The sequence below is a fragment of the Gallus gallus genome, chromosome 3 (genome assembly GCF_016699485.2).
Source record: "Gallus gallus isolate bGalGal1 chromosome 3, bGalGal1.mat.broiler.GRCg7b, whole genome shotgun sequence".
Classification (NCBI taxonomy): domain Eukaryota; kingdom Metazoa; phylum Chordata; class Aves; order Galliformes; family Phasianidae; genus Gallus; species Gallus gallus.
Window position 1 is genome coordinate 20,019,758 of NC_052534.1, and position 19,531 is coordinate 20,039,288.

Genomic DNA, 19,531 nt, shown 5'->3' on the forward strand with positions numbered 1-19,531 from the left:
CCTCTACTAAACAGATTTCCAAGGAGATGCTGTGGTAGTGCCATGGATTCACTGTCCCAGTCCCGCCCTATGTTGCACTAACAGTGTCACGTACCCTGGGACATGCACCCCTTCAGATGTCCCATTGTCACGTGGTACTCTATTTGCTCTGTAAATCGGCAGGCCATCCAAATTTTGGTAACTGATTGAGGTGTTTGGTGGCCCATTTCCCCTGCAGCTATTCTTCCCTCCTTACATTCCCCCTCCTTGGAATACATTGCTTTTTCTTTGGCATTTATGATTACATAAAACTGGAGAGTTAGGGCTTCTCATCTGAAATCATCTCCGCATGGTCTAGTAACTGCATGTTCTCAGGGACATCTTCCCCTTTGTATTTATGCTGTTTAGGGTTTTACAGTTATTTCAGTTAGATCTTTTCTTTTTATTTCACACTTCCATTGCTTCAATCTTTCCGGGTCACATAGCAGCTCAGTTTAGTTCTCTCTGTGCCTTCTGCCCAGACTTCTCACTCAAAGCTTACACCGCCAGAACACTTCACCTGGAAGGGGTCAGGGCCAGGCGTTTGCTCTGAGGGGTTCAAAAAAATGGCAAAACCCCAACAATAAGAAGACAAAGCAACCTCTGGGTGGGTTGTCAAAAAGGAGCATAACTCAGTGCTGCCTCTCTATCAGATGGGCCCGAGGGAGAAAAACTTTGCTAGGCCTATCAGGAAATCGCATCAAACCCACTCTTCCCTTCTGTCAGCGAAGTACTCCTCACACTGTCATTTTTATGTAGCTGTTGGCACCACTGATGGCCACAGCTTCGAGCCTCTCAGCCTTGAAGCCCGCTGCAGTTTCCCACAGCCTTCCCATAGCGTCCCCATAGCTTTTCTCACAACTGTGCAAGGCATCGTGTGGAGCAGCCGGTGTGGCCAGTACCCTGGTTTCAGGAGGATGAGGAGAAAGATTGCTTACCCAGCAGTTAATTTATAGCTCGGCAGCAATTCTAGTTACTGTCCTACGGGTTGATCTCGAAATAAGTGCGTAATTATCTCTCTCCTTTGTAAAAGAGGACGGCACCAGGGAAAGAGTCGTGCAGGCGTTGAGCTGCCTGACGTCCGGGCACGCCCTGCTGACACCTCCTGTCGCTCCTTTGTTTTGCAGACTCAATGCACATAGAGGACGTTGAGGCAGTGCAGAAACTTCAGGACGTCTTGCACGAGGCTCTGCAGGATTACGAGGCCGGCCAGCACATGGAAGACCCGCGTCGTGCCGGCAAGATGCTGATGACTCTCCCACTTCTGAGGCAAACCTCCACCAAGGCTGTGCAGCATTTCTACAACATCAAACTGGAAGGCAAAGTCCCCATGCACAAACTTTTTTTGGAAATGCTGGAGGCCAAGGTCTGACTAAAGCATCATGGGCTTTCCCATCATGCACGTTTTAAAAGAAAAAAAATAAAAAAAGGGAAAATAAACAGGATAATAATGGCAAAGAAACTTAGTGTTTAATTAAGGAAAAAAAAAATGACTGCACTGATATTTAGCAGCAAGACTGTGAAGCAGCTTTCAACTTTTTCTTCTGTGTCTTTCTGATGCAGTTTTTCCTTTCCTTTTCCTTTTCTCTCTTTTCCTTTCTGTTCTTTCCTTTCCTTTTTCCTTTTCTCTTTTTCCTTTGCTGCTGAACTTTTTAAAAGAGGTCTCTAATTGAAGAGAGATGGAAGCCAGGCCTGCCAAAGGATGGAAATCCATAATATGGATGCCAGTGAACTTATTATGAACCATAATGTCCCCAATGACAAAGGAATCAAAGAGAGAACCACCGTACCTAGCAGTACAGTACAACACGATGAACTGACTGAATGCAGTATTAGATTTCATAGGAGCAGTCTCTAATTAGACGACTAAGCGACGATGCATCGGCTGCTTCTTATCATTGCATTTTCCATCTAGATCAGTTACAGCCATTTGATTCCTTAATTGTTTTTTCAAGTCTTCCAGATATTTCTTAGGTTAGCTACAATGTAACTTTTTCAGGGAATAGTTTAAGCTTTATTCATTCATGCAATACTAAAGAGAAAGAAATACTGCATTTTTGTGCTGGCTTGAACAATGATGAACAATAATGAAGGACAAATGAATCCTGAAGGAAGATTTTTTTAAATGTTTTGTTTCTTCTTACTAACGGAGATTTTTTTGTACCAGCTTTACCAGTTTTCAGCCATTTATTAATGTGGGAATTTATCTTACTAAAGCAATAGTTGAAGGGAAGGTGCATATTATCACGGATGCAATTTATGTTGTGTGCCAGTCTGGTCCAAAACATCCAGTTTCTTAACATGAGCTCCAGTTTATAACTAAATGTTCACTGACTCAAAGGATTAGATTACACCTACGGTATATCTGAGTAGTCTAGCATATAAATACGCCATGTCAAATACCAATCTATAAAGGTGTTAGGAGACAGCGACTGTACAGAGGTATAGTTGCTACGTGATTTCTAACTGCTTCAGTTGTCGATGAATGAGATACTGCCTGTTTGCAAAATTATAACCTTACACACGGAGAAACCCTCAGTAGCTTAGAGGCAATAAGGCAAACGCCAACGTCTGCAAAATTAAGAAATCAGAGTAGTAGACTTCTGACCAAATTCAACGATTTAACACTTCTATACCTTATTTATTAATTTAGATTTTATTTTGTAAATGGCAATTGTTAACAAGTAGCTAAACCAGTATACGTGCTTTTCAACCAGTATTGTCACAGCATGGAAGTCAGTCAGTTTCAAGACTGTTAAGAGGTGTAATCTAATGTATAAACCGATTAGATGCCCCCAGAAAACTACAGTCGCTAAATAACCAATAAACAGTAACCTCCATCAAACGCTATACCAATGTACCAGTGTTAGTAGCTGCTCCCTGTACTATGTGAACATCCTTATTCTATGTACACAGATGTAATTAAAATTGTAATCCTAACAAACAAAAGAAATGTAGTTCAGCTTTTCAATGTTTCATGTTTGCTGTGCTTTTCTGAATTTTTATGTTGCATTCAAAGACTGTTGTCTTGTTCTTCTTGTGGTGTTTGGATTCTTGTGGTGTGTGCTTATAGACACAGGGTAGAATTAGAGACAATATTGGATGTACAATTCCTCAGGAGATTACAGTAGTATATTCTATTCCTTACCGGTAATAAGGTTCTTCCTAGTAATAATTAAGAGATCGAAACTCCAAACAGATACTCGTTATGAACAGATACACATCGAAATCATAATATTTTCAAAACAAGGGATAATTTCTGTAACAGTTTATTATAGAATACCAATGTATAGCTTAGAAATAAAACTTTGAATATTTCAAGATTATAGATAAGTCTAATTTTTAAACGCTGTAAATATAGCTTTTATCCAATCATCTCTCAGATGTTGTTATTAACTCGCTCTGTGTTGTTGCAAAACTTTTTTGGTGCGGACAAGTTTCCAAAACTATTGCTACGTTGTGTGCTTTAAACAAAATAACAATGGGCCGATGCGACATCGGCCTCGTGCTAGAAAAGACTGTGTATCTATCATTAGCTATATGGGACTATATTGTAGGTTGTGTTTTCTCAGTAGAGAAGTGACTGTAGTGTGATTCTAGGTAAATCATCATTAGCAATTCATTCAGATGGTCAATAACTTGAAATTTATAGCTGTGATAGGAGTTCAGAAATTGGCACATCCCTTTTTAAAAAAAAAAAGTCAGAAAAAATACAACTCCTGGGAAAAAGGTGCTGATTCTATAAGATTATTTATATATGTAAGAGTGCAAAAGAAAAAAAAAAAGTTTATTTTCCAGAAAGTTTGTGCAGGGTTTAAGTTGCTACTGTTCAAGTACACTATATATATATAAATATATAATATAAATATTGTTTTTGCTGTATCACATTAAAGAACTTGGGCTTCAGGGTCAAAAGCCAGTCGACTAGAAATATACAAAACCACACACGCACAGAAATGGAGATGTGTTAAAGGCACACGGTGCAAATTTTAGTTTTCATTTTCGGTAATTTTTTGGAGCTGCAAAAGAACAAGTATCTCAAGACTGTAAAAGCATTGCCTGAACTAGAGCTAAAAGAACCGCACGGGCTTTACCATATTGTTCATCTTAAACCTTGCTGGAGAAGAGTTCTTACAAGACCACTTACTTAATGTGAAGTGTTGGGAAATTTCCGAAGGGTGTATGTTTTAGCCATAACGATTTAATTTCTATTTTTGCTTCATTTTTTTTAATTTTTTTTCTTATTTAAAGCAATATGATTGTGTGACTCCCAGAAGTTACACATTTGTTTCAATCAGATCAGATTGTTGTATTTATTCCACTATTTTGCATTTAAATGATAACATAAAAAGATATAAAAAATTAAAACTGCTATTTTTCTTATAGAAGAGAAAATGGGTGTTGGTGATTGTATTTTAATTATTTAAGCGTCTCTGTTTACCTGCCTAGGAAAACATTTTATGGCAGTCTTATCGTGCAAAGATCGCAAAAGGACAAAAAAAAATTAAACTGCTTATAATAATCCAGGAGTTGCATAATAGCCAGTAGTTAAAAAGCGAAACAGAACAAAAAATAAAAACAAACATGTCTATAGCTGTAGATGGGCTTCACATCTGTATAGCAATCAACTGTATATTTTTGTGATGTGTATCATACCGTGTGCTCCAACCAATGTCCATTTGTGTAAATGTATTTATTTTATATTGTATATATTGTTAAATGCAAAAAGGAGATATGATTCTGTAACTCCAATCAGTTCAGATGTGTAACTCAAATTATTATGCCTTTCAGGATGATGGTAGAGCAATATTAAACAAGCTTCCACTTTTGATTGCTTTTATTTTATTTTTTGTGTTGTGGGGGTTTTTTTGGTTTTATTTTTGTTTTCTAGGGAGGAAATAAGCCGATCAGCATCACCTTTTGTTACTTCCATTCAAAGAGTAGAGAGCATCACCCTCTTCCCTTGAAGTACAATACGAGTGTAAATAAATGCTATATAAAGCCTTGTCAGAATGAATTCCGGTGTGGTACAAGACATTTTGCATACTCTTAAATATGCAAAATGTCTCATAGCACATTAGAATTCAGGCTGACAGGCCTTTATATAGCACTTATTTAATCTTAAAGCATCTCCACATCAACCTGCATTACTCAAAATCATTGCCTCTCTGTCAATGTCATAAAAGAAAACTTTCCCACTATTTTAAGATCACGTTAATATCATCTGGAAGTACTTACTTGCTTTTTCATCAACAGCCGAGCCTATCATTCACTTCCTACCTTAGGGGATCCGTTTTATGTCTTCTGGGTAAAAAAATAAAATAAAAAATCTGTATTATTTGATCCAGGTTTTCTGAATGGAAGTCAACAGCCATAGGAGCAATAATATAGATTGGTGTGAATGAAGTGCACTGATAAGTCTTTAAGATACAGGGGGTTAAGCAGCGTGGTTCAGAGCCGGCCTTGGTGGCCCCACAGGGATCGGCCCACGCTGCCAGTGGACCCTTGTGGACCCATCACAGAAGTGCTAATGTGTGCTTTTCTTGCCTTCTAGCCTGTCTTGGTAGTACTTTGTCATGCTTGCCAACATACTTCTCACCTTCACTGCTGGCCGTCCTCTGGAGGCTATGGCTGACGGTGCAGCACAATGCTGGGGCCTGGAGCGTGGCCTTGAGCCTTGGGCTGTGCGAGGGGCACCCGGTGCCGGTGGGAGGGCCTCTCTCTGCCGGTAGCACCTTCAGGTATTTTAACGGTTCTCAGGGAAGGGGTTCGATAGAAGGAGCGGCAGAACAACAGAAGTTTGGTCGTGGAAGGACTCTTCAAAGGAAGGTTTCAGTGTTGACACTGACGTGTGTGTGCATACACCGGCATTCGTGTGTGCGTGCCCGCCCCTCTTTCGATGTTCTGATTTTGAGTTATCGCAGTACCTCCTCAAAAGAAAGCAAATGCTGTACCGTACCTTAGGAGTGAAGAAAGGAGTGTTAAGAGCTTTTCACACACCGATGGGAAAAAGAGCAGCCGTCCCCAGCCGTGCCGTGCCTTCCTCAGCACGTGATTGCATCTACTTGCTGGTGAAGTGTTCCCACGTACAATTAAAAGAAATCATAATTAGCATGTTTCTCTACCGCTTTCCATTTGGGGATCGTGCAGCATTACGCAACCGTAAATTTGGCATTAAAGAAGAGGAAAGGCAGGAGGGAAAATGCAGGGAACACTGAAATACAGGGGGACGCAGCTCTGTGGAGTCGGTTGAGTTTTGTGCTCTTTCTTTTCTTCCCCCCTTCCTTTCTTTCTTTTTTTTTCCTTTCAAAACCCCTCACCGTCTCCGCAGCAAAGCCAGGAAGCGCGCAGAGATCCAGTGGAAGTGTTGAGGTAGGCAGAATCGTTTCAGTCGGCACCTGTGGGGAATTTGGCTGGGAGCACGAACCTCTCTGAACTCTGGAACCAGCCGCTGAACCTTAAAAGCCCGGGAAGGGCCGGGGGCAGCGCTGTTCGCCCCTCGTCCCCGCTCTGCGCTGCTGCAGCCCCGCAGCCCGGCTGCGGCGAGGCCGCCGCTCCGAGCACCGACCGGCGAGCCGGCAGCCTTCCCACCCCGGCCGCGCATAACCTCAGCGAGAGTAGATTTTGCCTGGCACGGTTTGCATCCCGCTCCCCCCCATAAGAGGGGCAGTCCCCGGGTGAGAGCACGGTTCTGGCACCGCAGCCGCCTGTCCCCGTCCCTGCCGCCGACCCCCCCCCTTGCTCCGCGCTGCAGCCCTGGCACCGGCGGCAGGCGCAGGCTGCCCGATGCCGTCAGCGCTGATGCAAAAGGGAAACGTGCTGAGGGGGCTGCGCGGTGACACGGGGATCTGAGCTTCCGTCGGAGCTCCGCGTCCAAGCAATGGTCTGACTGAGTTTGGTCGGGGCTTTTTGTTTCGTTGACCTTGGGAGTTCGCAGTGTGAAAGGGGCTAGCGAACGCCCTTAAGAAGTCGACAGCGGTGGTCTCTGTAGCCGGTCCTCTCAGAGAAGGAAACGGCTCGAAAATCGTGTACCCATCAGTGCTATCGCACGTGCAGTTACATGGGCTTCCTAATGCACAGACAGCACAGATGCTGTCGAAACACTGCTGGAAGTTAAACAGGTTGAAAAAATATACGTAAGTCAAACAACGAAAGGTGGGTTCTGCAAGATAACTGAGGTGGGAATATTGCCCTTAGTGAGACGAGCCCTGTGCTGCACAACTCTGTGTCCTCCTGTGGGATCACCTGGCAACAGCCTGCTGGGGAAATGAGAGACTTCGTGCCTACAGGCTTACTCAGCCCAAAGTTCTTTTTCTTTTTTTCTTTTTCTTTTTCCTTTTTTTTTTTTCTATTTCTTTTTTCCTTTTTGCCTCTTTCTTTCTTTTTCTTTCTCTTCTCCTTTTTCATTTCCTATCTTTTCTTCTTTTGCTTTTTCTTTTCCTTTTTTTTTTTCAATTTTTCCTTTTCTATTTTATTCCTTTTTTTCTCTTTCTTTTTCTCCACATCTCTCTTTCTTTCCTTTTCTCTTTCTCGCTTTTTCTCTCTTCTTCTCTCCTCCTCTTCTTTTTTGCTTTTGACCATTACCTATCCTTCTTGCCCTGAAGTGACAGCTCTCATCTGCTTTCTGAATTCCTATTTCATTTTCCCATTGCCTTTGTTTATTTCTGTAACATTTTTTTTTTTTTTTAACTTGAACCTTCCCTTTACTTTGCATTTTGGCTCTGCAGTGCAGTGTAGGTCTCTGATTCCACATGGCACATTGCTAATTACTGTATCCTTCGTTACACCGCTTGGCTGTGGTAGCTGCCTCGCAAGGCGTGTGCTTTTCCTGTCTGATACGCTGCTGATTCCATGTGTGTAGGTTGTCTCTCCTCTAACACACAGTTTACAAACTTCCTCCTTGAGGCTGCTATTAAAATAAAAGAAAGTATAGAAAAGAATATGGACATTTGAACTTGCTCTTAATATTTTAGTCACTAGTGTTCAAAGGTGTTTGAACTGTGATGCCGTGATACGTCCTGGCTGTGCTAATTGTTACTGTTTTGTTAAGATGAAATCCCATTTTTCTTCAGCGCTCAGACTCCCAAGCCCAGTTTCTTACAATCTCTCCTAATGTAAAAAAGCAAGTGGCGGCAGATTGATTACACGCAGGATCTTATTATTAAGCAGAACAGAAAAGAAAGGAATTTCAAAATATAGTCCTCTGTTCCCAGGAGTATTTGTCTTGTTCTCCACGAAGTTAAAGGTCTGAAATAATGTGCCCATCAGGAGCTCAATGTTGCATGTCCATGCCAGTTGGTCCAAGGGCTTGTTATGATGGTAATGACCTGCTGAAACGTGAGCTTTGATGGCAACAATACAATTGCTACCAGCTCACCCGCTGGGAGAAATATTTTATTATTGTCAAATGCCCTCCGCAGAGATTTGTTTTGCCTGTTCCTGTTTAAATTAAATTCAGAGCAGAACTGCATTATTATTTCTCTAGAGTATATTTGAAATAAACAACTAGTCTCCAAATTTAGGATTCCTGGTTAGTTTAAATTTTCTTATTAGCAGAAAAATTACAATAGGTGACAACATAGCTGCAGGAATATTATTATGGCAGCCATACGAGAGATTTACACACTGAGAGCATGGCCTAAAAGCACAAGAACTCCCTTCTACTTTACAAATGCCAGCCAAATTAATAATTAACTGTGCCATAAATTCTACAGCCTTAAAGAATGATGTCAATGCTTTTCTGTGTCACACGAGAGGAATTTTGTCATAAGACCAAGCGGGGTTCTCAATGAAGAGTGCTACTTAGACGCAGGACGCAGACCCGGGAAGCAGAGCTTGCCACTCTGCATTACTGCGGCTCGGTGGACGGGTGACAGCAGGACTTCAGAATCATTTACTGCTGCTTTTTCAAGGCAAAACTGCACCCCTATGCCTCAGAAATGGAGCACATTTTGTTACACATTCAGTGGGCCAGATTATCTCTTCCACAAGCTAAAGAGACAACACAAAGTCCCAGCTCATGCAGTTTCCCCCAGAATCGCTCTGCCCAGCTAGGTGCTCTCAGCAGTACTGTCCAGCCATGCAGTTTCACATCTCTGCCTGCTGAGTGCAGGCTGGGCAGTCACTGACCTGCATACGTGGGGTGTGAGGGCCTGGGGCCTGCTTGTGGCCACACAGCCATCAGCTGTGTCACGAGCAGGTGTTCTGCAAAGAGTAAATGGATCTGATGCTCAGTGGACATCCCTATGTTGTGAAACAGAAGCGCCTGAACCCTGCTGGCCTTCTGCTTCTCAGCTGCAGGCATGGCCTGTCCCCAGCCGGGGGCAGGCCCCGGCCCAACCACACTGCCCACTGCAGCTCGCTCCCCACAACCTCTGTGTGGGCACAGGAGGCACAGGAGTTCTCCGTGACCAAAAAGTGCTGAGCCAGCCCCTCTCAGCATTTCTCACTGCCTTCTTCCCGCCCCATCCCCTCTTGCTCCTCTTTCCTGCAGGCTTGGTGCTGTGCTGCTGAAGTTGTCCTGAAACCACAAAACAATCCCAAAATTCCTGGAGCAATTTTCTGTGGAGGTCTCCCAGCTCAACACATTTGGGTCCTGATTATGGATAGAAATTGCAGTGATGGGGCAAGGGAAAACAAATTCCTATTAATCAGTCCCCATCCTGCCCAGGTTTGGTTATGTGAGCCTGAAAAAAGCAGCTACTGGCTCCTTCCCACCCATTGGGTGGATATTAGATCCCATGTGTCAGTAGGACGTATGTCCCATGACCCAGTCCATGAGGGCAGGCTGATATTTCTGTGTATCTCACTCCTTACAGATGATAACAGAAATGGCTGTGGGAGGGAAACAGTAAACTCTTGAGGCAAATGTGATGAATGAAGGGTGTGGACAACCACAGCACTGTGCTGGTTTTGCTTTGCATCTCAGATTGGAGTGAAACAAACAAGTTCCTCAGTTTCTTTTGATGCGCCTTCACCCTCTCCCTCTCCTCCTACAGCCACAACATTTTTTTGTCTTTGATATATTTGTGATTGTGGTGCCTTGATGGATTGCAGGCAAACTGTTAAGATGGGCTTTGATAATGCTATAAGTTGTAAACGTGTCTATACTCGCAATATATGAGGTTTTACATAGTTCCCACATTGATTCCCTTGCTCTTTTGTCACCTAGACACAGAGATCCACTCACAAGGTGACCATGACAAAAGTGCACAAAGGACTGAGGGGGGGTGTCCCTTCCCCCTACTTCCCTTGCTCCTTTACATTGACCAAATGTCTTTGTAAATGACTTGCTGAGCCAGGCTATTCTTATATCTTACATATAAATGGACTCTGTCTTACAACCAGAAGATTCAGGGGAAAAAATTTCAGCTCCCAAAGTGAAAAGATTAAGGTCAGTCACTCCACACAACAAAACCTTTTCACAAGAGCAGCATAACAAAAGGATCTGCAAGCCTATCTGCAACATGGTTTATAGCTCCATGAAAATCAGGAGATGCTATGACATCCTTTTAGAGGACTGTACTACTTTTTTATAGACTTACAGCAAAAACAGTTGGGCAGAAGAAGGTAATATCAAACGAAAAGCTAATTTGCTTCTTTCCTTAATTCTATTTACCTGCTGGCATTTTTTATGGGGAGAATATCTGCAGTGTAGTTGAACGTGTGTGATTCAGTCACATTCAGACACGTCATGTTTGGATGACATTGGGTGACACGCCATTGAATGCAATGGAATGAAGTAACCAAATCAGTGTGATGGGCTGCTCTGATGTTGTGCTTATCCTTGTTTACTCCATCAGTGCTTAAAATCAGGTGACAGAAGCTATTTGACTGCATACCTGCGAAGCACAACACGATCCTTGGACTGAGGCAGTTTTGAAGTACTATTCACAAAGTCAAATGATCTTAACAGATGTTCCGGCTTAAAGATAAATTATTTCTATTTGGCACTGTGGCCCAGCCAAATTGCACTTATTTCAGTAGAGTTCATTTTGGCAGAGCAATGAGCAACAGAAAGGACTTACCAAATGCATTAAAAATCTATTTAAAATTTAAAGGCCATGCCAAGAGCAAGGGGAGTCTAGAGCAGAGGTTGGCTAAAGTAAGCAGATTTGCAGTGGCCAGAAGGGGCAGCAAACGGTAGTCATCAAGCATGCCCACAGATTTGGAAGAACCTGAAGCTGAGGAAATCATGGCCATGTTGGAAAAGGAAGACAAAACCTGCAAAGAGAAGAGATCTTTAGATGAAAAAAATAAATAAATAAAAATGCAACTGTGGAGAGAGAAATCCGAGCAGAGATGGAAAGAGAGAAGTAATGCACATAGGAATACAGTGCTCACCAGCTGGTCACAGCTGTGTATAGCTGTGTCCACCTAGCGCTGAGCTGGGTGCTAGGAATCTGCCTCAGCTGTAAGCAATGCCCCCAGGACAGGGGTGCGGGGTCTGGCAGGCTGCATGGGCGTGCCCTGCGTATTTATGGGCCAGCTTTTGTTTGAGTTAGCTTTCTGTAGGAGCTTGGATGTGAGCTGTGGTCTGAGCTGAAATGTTCGGGTGGGTTTGTTTGTTTGTTTTCAGTGTAAATTTGAAGAAGAATACTTATGTTAAGAGGGGCTGCTCCAGATGTGCTCGGTTGGTGTTTTCAATCTGATGATAAGCCCGGCACACTGAAGCCCATTTGATTTATCGCTGCTTGGACTGGGCAGGTGATGAAGCACTTCAAAATTGTGCTCAATTAAAGTACCTCTGATCTGAAGGCCTTAGGAACTGAAATAAAGCAGAGAAGGTAAGACATAATTGAGAAAATACATTGTGGGAGGGTACAAATAATGGTGAGAATATCTTGATCAGGTCATAGTGTACCAAGAAAGTGTAGAATCAAGCCTCAGGGCTTTCCTATAAGCTGAGAGCAGTAACATTTCATTCTGTTCAGCATGCAAACTGCTCCTTGCACTTTGTCTGCTAATGTTGAGCCCTGTGAAGGCAAGCTGAACTTTTATGTTCCGCTCTCTATATGAGCAGCTATTTTTGGAATGTAATTACCCCTGTTTAGGGAGTCTGGTTAATATATATTTGTGGGATACAAGAATAGAAAGCAGAAGGCCTCAGCTTGTTGGAAATCAATTTTAATATCCCTATGGCTGTGGTAGCATAAGTGTCAATATACCATATACATGTCTTACAGAGGCTTCTATTTTACAATTAAGCCCCATGATTTACTGCACACGTGCCACTTGGACTGAAAGAGCTACTGAGGAGCTTTATTTTCAGAGAAAAGAGAAGAAACAAAGATCCTGTTTATAAAGTATTCTTATGCGTAACTGCCTACTTATCTGAAGTTACTATAGAAGCTCACTGAAATGTGAGCATGCATTCATACTTGAAAGTAAGCCCTTTGGATGTGATAATGTTTTTGTTAATTTGAGTTTTCTTTGCCTTTTACACCTGTGGGAAAGGCAAAATGGCAGTGTTAGGCTCGTGTAATGCTTGCTGACTTCTGGCTCCTTAACACTTCAGTCCTCAACTAAGAAGGGTGAATCTTTGTATTGGAATGAAGGATATTATCTTGGGGTGGGTCCAAGAAGACATTAAAAAGAGAGAATTCCTACTACCATGTTTCTTTCTGCAAAAAGCTCCTTCCTACTTTACGAGCGTATGGAAAGACTTATATTGCTGTGCTTTATCCAGAGGAGGTAGATGCACAGGACCAAAGTCTCTTGGATTGATGTCCTACACACTAATCACTAGTAATATCTTCTCTTTCTCCTTTAATCCCTGAGTAGGAAGAAATTCTATGCAGTCTAGGAAAAAAAAAGTTTCATTAACAGTATATACTTCATTTTATGAGAAGGGAGACCATAAAACTTGCAGCTCTCTCTTGTTAAGGAGAAACACCTGTGAGTAGAACAGCATGCGCACCCAGGTGCTCTGAGCAGAGTTAAGCAGGAGAGCAGTTCTGCCTGTAGGAAAGCAAGCTGCTGGGGGGAAGGACAAATAATTAGAGTAAATAGGTTCAGCTGGGCAGAACTGGCATTGCTGGAGCACAGAAGTGGGAAGATGGCGGTGCAGGAGGAAAGAGTAGTGTTTGTCTCCACAAGCTGAGGAAGACTGGATCATGGAAGGTGTGTGTCTATGGGCAGGTGGAGGGGCTTGCAGGTATTGTGGAAGATAACTAGCATCTCATCTGAAAAACCTGCTACCTACTGTTAGCAAGCAAGAGCCATACTGAAATAGAGGCATTTTAGTCAGGTGCCCCCATGGCTGTGTATTGCTGTGGCAGTGACCTCAGCTTGAGCAAGAGGTGGAAGGGAACCCACCCACGTGCCAGGGAGTGGAGGCAGCGCATGCTGGGGCAGCTTAGCCTGCATGCAGAGGCTGTGAGGAAATGGATATTCACTGTTTCTTAATTTTTCCTACACTGATCTGCTCTAGCTTTTGCCCAAATAATTTTCGCTTAGCAAGCATGTGCTACTTTAACATGAGGAAAGAGATCTAATCTAAGCCATATTTTGTTTTGATATTTACAAATATATTAAACTGAAGTAATTTTGAAATAGTCTTGGCAAACAAACCAAACCAGGTTGAACTAATCTGCAGAGATTAATTTTGTTCTATAGCCCCTGTCTATGGGGCAGCAATCTTGCCATGCTTATTGATTATCAGACAAGACTACTAATCCCCTTAAGGTCATTAAGTGTACTTAATTAAAGAGCAGTTAGCGAGCTTCTCTTTACCAAGTTAATAGTGGCTGTTAAAAGTGATTTGTACATTACCAGTATGGTAGCCATTAATCTAAAAGTCAATTTGTCATTTATATTTTCCCAAACAAATACATTCAGTAGGCCAGAAAGGCTAGAAAGCACTCAACATCTGCTCTTGCAGTGCATGTGAGAATTAAACTTTGCTTACTCAAACTATAAGGCTTAAACAGCAACAGTTTCCATCTACTCTTCTCTGTAACCCTCTGTCCTGTTTAATCCAGAATTAGAGGGCGAGAACACAGGAGAGGGTAAAAATGTTGGAAATACATGGTTCTGACAAGTTTCATGGAAGGTAACATCTAGCTGGAAAAACTCAAATTACCGTCTCCTCTGACAAAAAGCTTGTAGTTCAGTATTTCTCTGGCTTGTTGATGGGCAATTGGTGGGCACAATGCTTCAGAGGAGCTTCTTAAGGAAGTAAAGGAAAGAGGTTGAATGTGTGGTTCAGGGTGACTTCAGAGATGCACCTGGGGAAACAAGGGGTACTGATGAGATGAGAGCGCGGGGGGTGTATTGCCATAGAAATCTGTTTTATTGTTCTTTATTTGAACTGACTCTTTCCTTACTTTACACAAATGTGAAAGCATCTATTTTTTAATATGGTGTTTCTAAGTTAAATGCATTTTGAAATACATAATGTTTTCTTGTTCATATTGCATTTGTTTTGTGATGGATATAGGTTGAGTCTTCAATATAGATGTTTCATTAGCAGAAACCTATTGTTGCAATTAAAGCAAACTTTCCTTAGGAAAATACCATACACCTGTCATGTATTCTTTTGTACTGACTTGCATATGTAATCTAAAGACCAAAAGTAAATGTATCTAGCAGATGATGAGTCTCCAGTGAGCTCCTTATATATTGTGGTGGAGGATGCGTGTTGCATTAATGTTAGGAGTGTAGGGATGGGGAAGGTGATGGCCATGTGCAACTGAGTATTTACTCCTGAGTGCACCTAGCTGAGCTCTTCCAGGAGGTCTTACAGTGCTTAGTGATGCTGCTGAAAACTGCCAGCTGATGAGGAAAGCAGTTGCTTTCCCTTTTTGACCTGAGTAGGTTTATGGTAACTGTTGAGTCATGGCCTGCATCACTGATTGAGCACCTGGGGAAAGGACCTGGTCAGCCCTGAGAGCACAGGTGAAGGAAATTCACTTGTGTGACCAGAAGTGGTGGAGCCTGGCTGCACCTCTCTTAGACCTCATTTAAGGGCTGATAGTCAGTGGGGAAGGATCTCTTTCTGGAGGTCTGTCCTTGGTGAAGCTTTCCCTTCTGAATCTAGAATTTTTTGATATGGGTGAGCAATCTTCCTTTCCTTTGTAGCACCTTTCTATCATGCTGGTCCTTCCTTCATCATACTTTTGTTGTAATGCCTTTCCATCATATTGATCTGTCCAATTGTTACAGTAGGTAACTCTCCAACAGCAGAAATATATTGAGAGAACTGGGAAAAACTCAAAGTAGAGGACTCACCTTAGAATATTTAGATTTGGAGAAGTTGCAAGGATAAAATGTCAGTCACAAAAGTCTTGTTTTAACCTATATTAAGGATCATTTATTTGCTTTCAATATCTTATTTTTCTCTTGTATCTGAGATGCATATATGTAAATCTTTGAAGGTAGACCCTATGATTTAACTTTCTTTTCCCATTAAAAAATGGATTCTATACTTGCCAATGGGATAAAATATTCATTTTGAACTCCAGATACAAATACATCCTTAAGCCAGGATAAAGCATAATCTGTCTCGATCATACAGCCAGTGTCATTTCTGGGATAGCAGGTGCATTTGAGAACTTCCATGTAAAATGTTTTTGTTTTACTAACCAAGCCTGTTTAGAAAGTTAGCAGGCACCTTGACTTCTGGTGAAGGTCTGTCTTTGGCAGAAGTTTGGATTTCAGTGTTTTGTCTGCTTGGGTGTGTTAACAGAGTTTTCTGTGATGCTGGGAAAAAGACTGGGGGTGCTATCTTGTTTGTTGTTTTTTTTGAAAGCAATTAAGGTCAAGGTGTGTTTGCACAAAGCCAGTAAAATGAGGGACAGGAACCAAAAGTAAAGAGGAAGGTCAAGAAAATTGAAGGCACTGTGATTTTGTTCATACTGGTACTACTGATGAGGGAAAAATATATCGGACTGTTCAGACAAGGTGTGTGTGAAGTAGCATGCTTCCACTTGGGAAGATCTCAGTGTTAACTGGTTAGTACAGGCTTAAGGATACAGCTTTGATTTTGTTCTTTTGTTAAATCTAAAGCTCAGTGATGCTGGGAAACTGTATAATGAGTATATCTGTGTATAACAGAAGAATACCTGTAGTTAGAAGTATGTTCAGGTTTTCTCACCAGAGAAAGTTAACTCTACAGGACTAAGGGTCAAGCCAGCATCTCTCCTGAAAAATCCTTTAGCTCCCAGTAGGGTGCCAATGAGAGGTTTCTCCCAGGATTTCAGCAGCAACTGGCCTGAGGCTCAGTAGGAGCACCGCTGCTGCAATCATCTTAATTTTGAATATGTATATACCATTAAATGTGAACCTCCTCCCTCTGACTACATTTAATTTAGATATTTCCAAGCAGCTTATCTGCTAACAATCTTTTAATATTCTATTTATTTATTTAATATTGTTGCTTGGGCTGCTCATGTAATCAGATAAAGGTCATTAAACCAAATTTATGATTAAATAGGATAAAACTATTTATTCTCTTTACTCAGCCTATTAATGTTATAGCTTATGCTGACTAGATTTTGATATTTCAAATGAAGTTACTATATTTTTCAAATCATAATGATATGAAAAAGCTACTTTATCTCATTGTGAGGATTACTTTCTGCTACTTTATCTGCCATAATGTCTGCACATATTGGCCTTCAGATTTCCTCATGATGCTAGCTGTTAACCACAGACATTTGTCTCCCATCTGTTGATTAACCTCTGCATAGTTTTGTTTTGTTGTTTTGTTCCTTAGGTCATTGTTGAGAATTTAGGAGAGTGTTCCATACAGTAGATAGTCCTTGTTTTCAGGTTGGCTCTGGAAACTATCCTTGTGTGTTCGCCTTAGTACAACTTGGCTGAAATTAAAGGAAATGTTGCTATGTAATGCAATGCCTCATGATTCTGATATGCATTAGCGGATTTGTATCCTTTCAAACATATATTTACTCACCAAAATCTAACTGACTTGTTCTCCTATCTGCAAGTTTAAGAGAGACCTCCTAAAAGATTTCTCATTTTGGACAGTTTCTGTGCTGTTTATGCCAAGGAAGAAGAGAACAGCCTAAGGCAGAGTCCTAAATCTTGCCTCTGCTTTTGTTTTAAAAGTTCTGTGGTATTTGAGAGTTCTAAAAACAAGGTTCCTGTAGCATGAACCACTATTCCTGCTAAGCTTTTTTCTCCTTTAATTGTCTGTGACCTTGTCTTTAGAAAGATTTAATTAGAAGCTTGCAGTGACCAAGGCCAATTTGATGGGTTTTGTGTTAAATGCAAACTGCAAACTGAAAGCTGAGTTCCTCAGGCAGTTTCTATTGTTGCAGATAGCTGGCCAGCTGACTCCAATTTCTCTAGGAGGTGTGACAGATCTGAACTGATGCATGTGTGCTGAAGTCCAAGGCCTAGAAGAGAAGTGATGATATGACCAATCTACATGCAAACAGTCTTTCTAGAAGTGCATATGGATGTTGAAATTGAGTCTTCTGGTGAATGATAGCTCATTTGCACAGAGGCAGAATACCTCTGGCTACACCAGCAAATTAACATGAAAAAATGTACACAGAAAATGTCGATAAGCCTAGTCAAAAGATGTGAGTAGTTACAAAGCAGAAGCATAACGAAAATTTAACTGTACTCACTGGAATGTTGAAAATTTCTAGTAACTTAATTTACATTTCTTAAGTATTAGCATTTTAGACTTTACTACTGTAAAGCTTTCTTTACTACTGTATAATAATTAGACACCTTTTTGCATGTTGTAAACTCCTGTCTTTACCCTTATATTCTAAGTTTTTAGAGTTCTCTCAACAGCTGGCCTTAATTTCATCATTCAAAACTTGATTTCTCTAGGCAATCAGGCAAATGAATTGTCTTCATCCATGTTTAAAACAAATCCATTCTAAATTAGTCTGTACTCCTTCAGTGTTAATTTTCCATGACTATTATAGTCATTGAGCTTTATAGCATGAACACAGGCAAATACGAAGTCTGAAGGCTTAAATGTTTATCAGTGGATTTTAAATTGTGGTCTGTCTTCAGCTGTGATTTGAGTCAGTAGGAGTCTTCAAAGCCAACAGATATGGTTTATGTGATTGTGAGAATGGTACTGTGTTGCCCTTCTTAACATTCTCTTCTTATGAATTAGGATGTTGATAAATATTATCAATATGCTTAAAATTTAAAGCAAGACCCAGATGCAAAAGGAATGTGTGAGTCTTCTACTCCAGTCATATGCATATATTTTTGGAAGGTATTTAATAATGGATGATGCCAGTATTTCATTACTAGTCTTTTAGTCCAACCTGACTTGGTTGAACTTGGTGACAGCGAAGTTACTGCTGTGGTACTTTTACAAAGGTAAAAGTGACTCAGTTGAGATATGTCAGTGAAGGTGGCAATGCAAGTACCCAAATAAGTGATTTCCACTGAGCAGATCTGCTCATTATAAAATTTCTTATCACTTGTTCCTCTTGTTTTATTCCTATAGGAAAAGACTGAAAAAATGTGGGCTGCTTACCTAGAGATCAGCTCTCTCTATCAGGTCTAAAGCAGACTAGTAACCTCATCACAAATATTCTATCTCCATATTCATCTACAATACAGGCAAATAAACCCTTTATATATGCATTTTTTGTGGGGGGGAAATGGGGAGTTTCTATAATAAAAAGTGAGTGTTGAGCCTGGCAGCTTCAAAAGGAAGGTTTTCCACATCTTTTATGTTTTCTGTCGCTGTCAGCTGTCACTGTGGGCTAACATGTCAAATAGGTTCCAGTTGATTTTAGTGTTGCTCAGTGTTTTATTTATATTTGTAAAAATGTGTCCTACTTGTCAAACTAGAAGTGTTTTGCATATGCTTTTTATAGTCCGGAATATACAGCTTCATGACCTCATGTAAAGCAAACACCCTCGAGTCCCTGCTCCTCATGCTATTTCTGCTCTTTTTATGTGTTGCTGTTGGTGGTTTAGTTCAGGCTTGCCTGATGTATCAGTGGACACCCTCAGGAGCTTTACATGGCGGGGAGAAGAATCTCAGTTCTTGATTATAAGAGATTGACATGTTGGTCATGAACACAGAAGACTAGCAGGCACTTCCTACACAGAATTCTTTATAGAAAATGCTCAAAATAAGAAGTGTGGGAGTTTAAAAAAAAAAAAAAAAAACAGGGAGAAAACGATGCTGTCTTGTCAGCTCCCTTTTTACTCTGTTTGCATACAAGGAGATTTCATCCTCATTCATGTAGGAAGGAGCACTGACAGTGGCAAATATCTCTCTTCAGAGGTTAAGGGAAGAGGCCAGGCCTGCTACTGGAAGAAGATGTGTTTGACAAAATCCCTGAGTTATCTGTTTTGCGGGGAGTGTTTCACCACAGTTCAGTTTTATTTATCCTTTCTGCAAACAGATGCTCAGAAAACATGAATCAGCTTTTATGAATGTGTTCCGCTTCAGCATTATGCAGCAGGAATACATTTCAAATTGAAGATTTCTGTGCCAAAGGAACAATGCCTTCTATAAGTCAGCACGTGGAAGGTATAAAGAGTCATACATTTTGACAAG

At 41.2% G+C, this 19,531-nt stretch overlaps 2 protein-coding genes across 29 annotated transcripts in view; one reads left to right on the forward strand and one right to left on the reverse strand.

The window, feature by feature from the left end:
- The window catches only part of ESRRG (estrogen related receptor gamma), a 384,103-nt gene extending 379,256 nt beyond the window's left edge, over positions 1-4,847 (forward strand). For 27 of the 28 annotated variants that reach the window (XM_046938786.1, XM_046938779.1, NM_001396735.1 and 24 more), the window contains one exon: positions 1,146-4,847. In XM_046938786.1, the coding sequence (XP_046794742.1) occupies positions 1,146-1,390 (245 nt within the window). In that variant the 3' untranslated portion in view covers positions 1,391-4,847. The remainder of the gene's footprint in view (positions 1-1,145) is intronic. The other variant, NM_001396745.1, reaches the window with a different exon arrangement.
- LOC121113146 lies at positions 1,976-7,771 on the reverse strand. The gene is made up of 2 exons (XM_046939383.1): positions 7,726-7,771; positions 1,976-6,978 (listed from the first exon to the last, which is right to left on the reverse strand). The coding sequence occupies exons 1-2, from the start codon at positions 7,769-7,771 to the stop codon at positions 6,335-6,337; spliced, it is 690 nt and encodes a 229-aa protein (XP_046795339.1). The 3' UTR covers positions 1,976-6,334.
- Between the last annotated feature and the right edge of the window lie 11,760 nt (positions 7,772-19,531).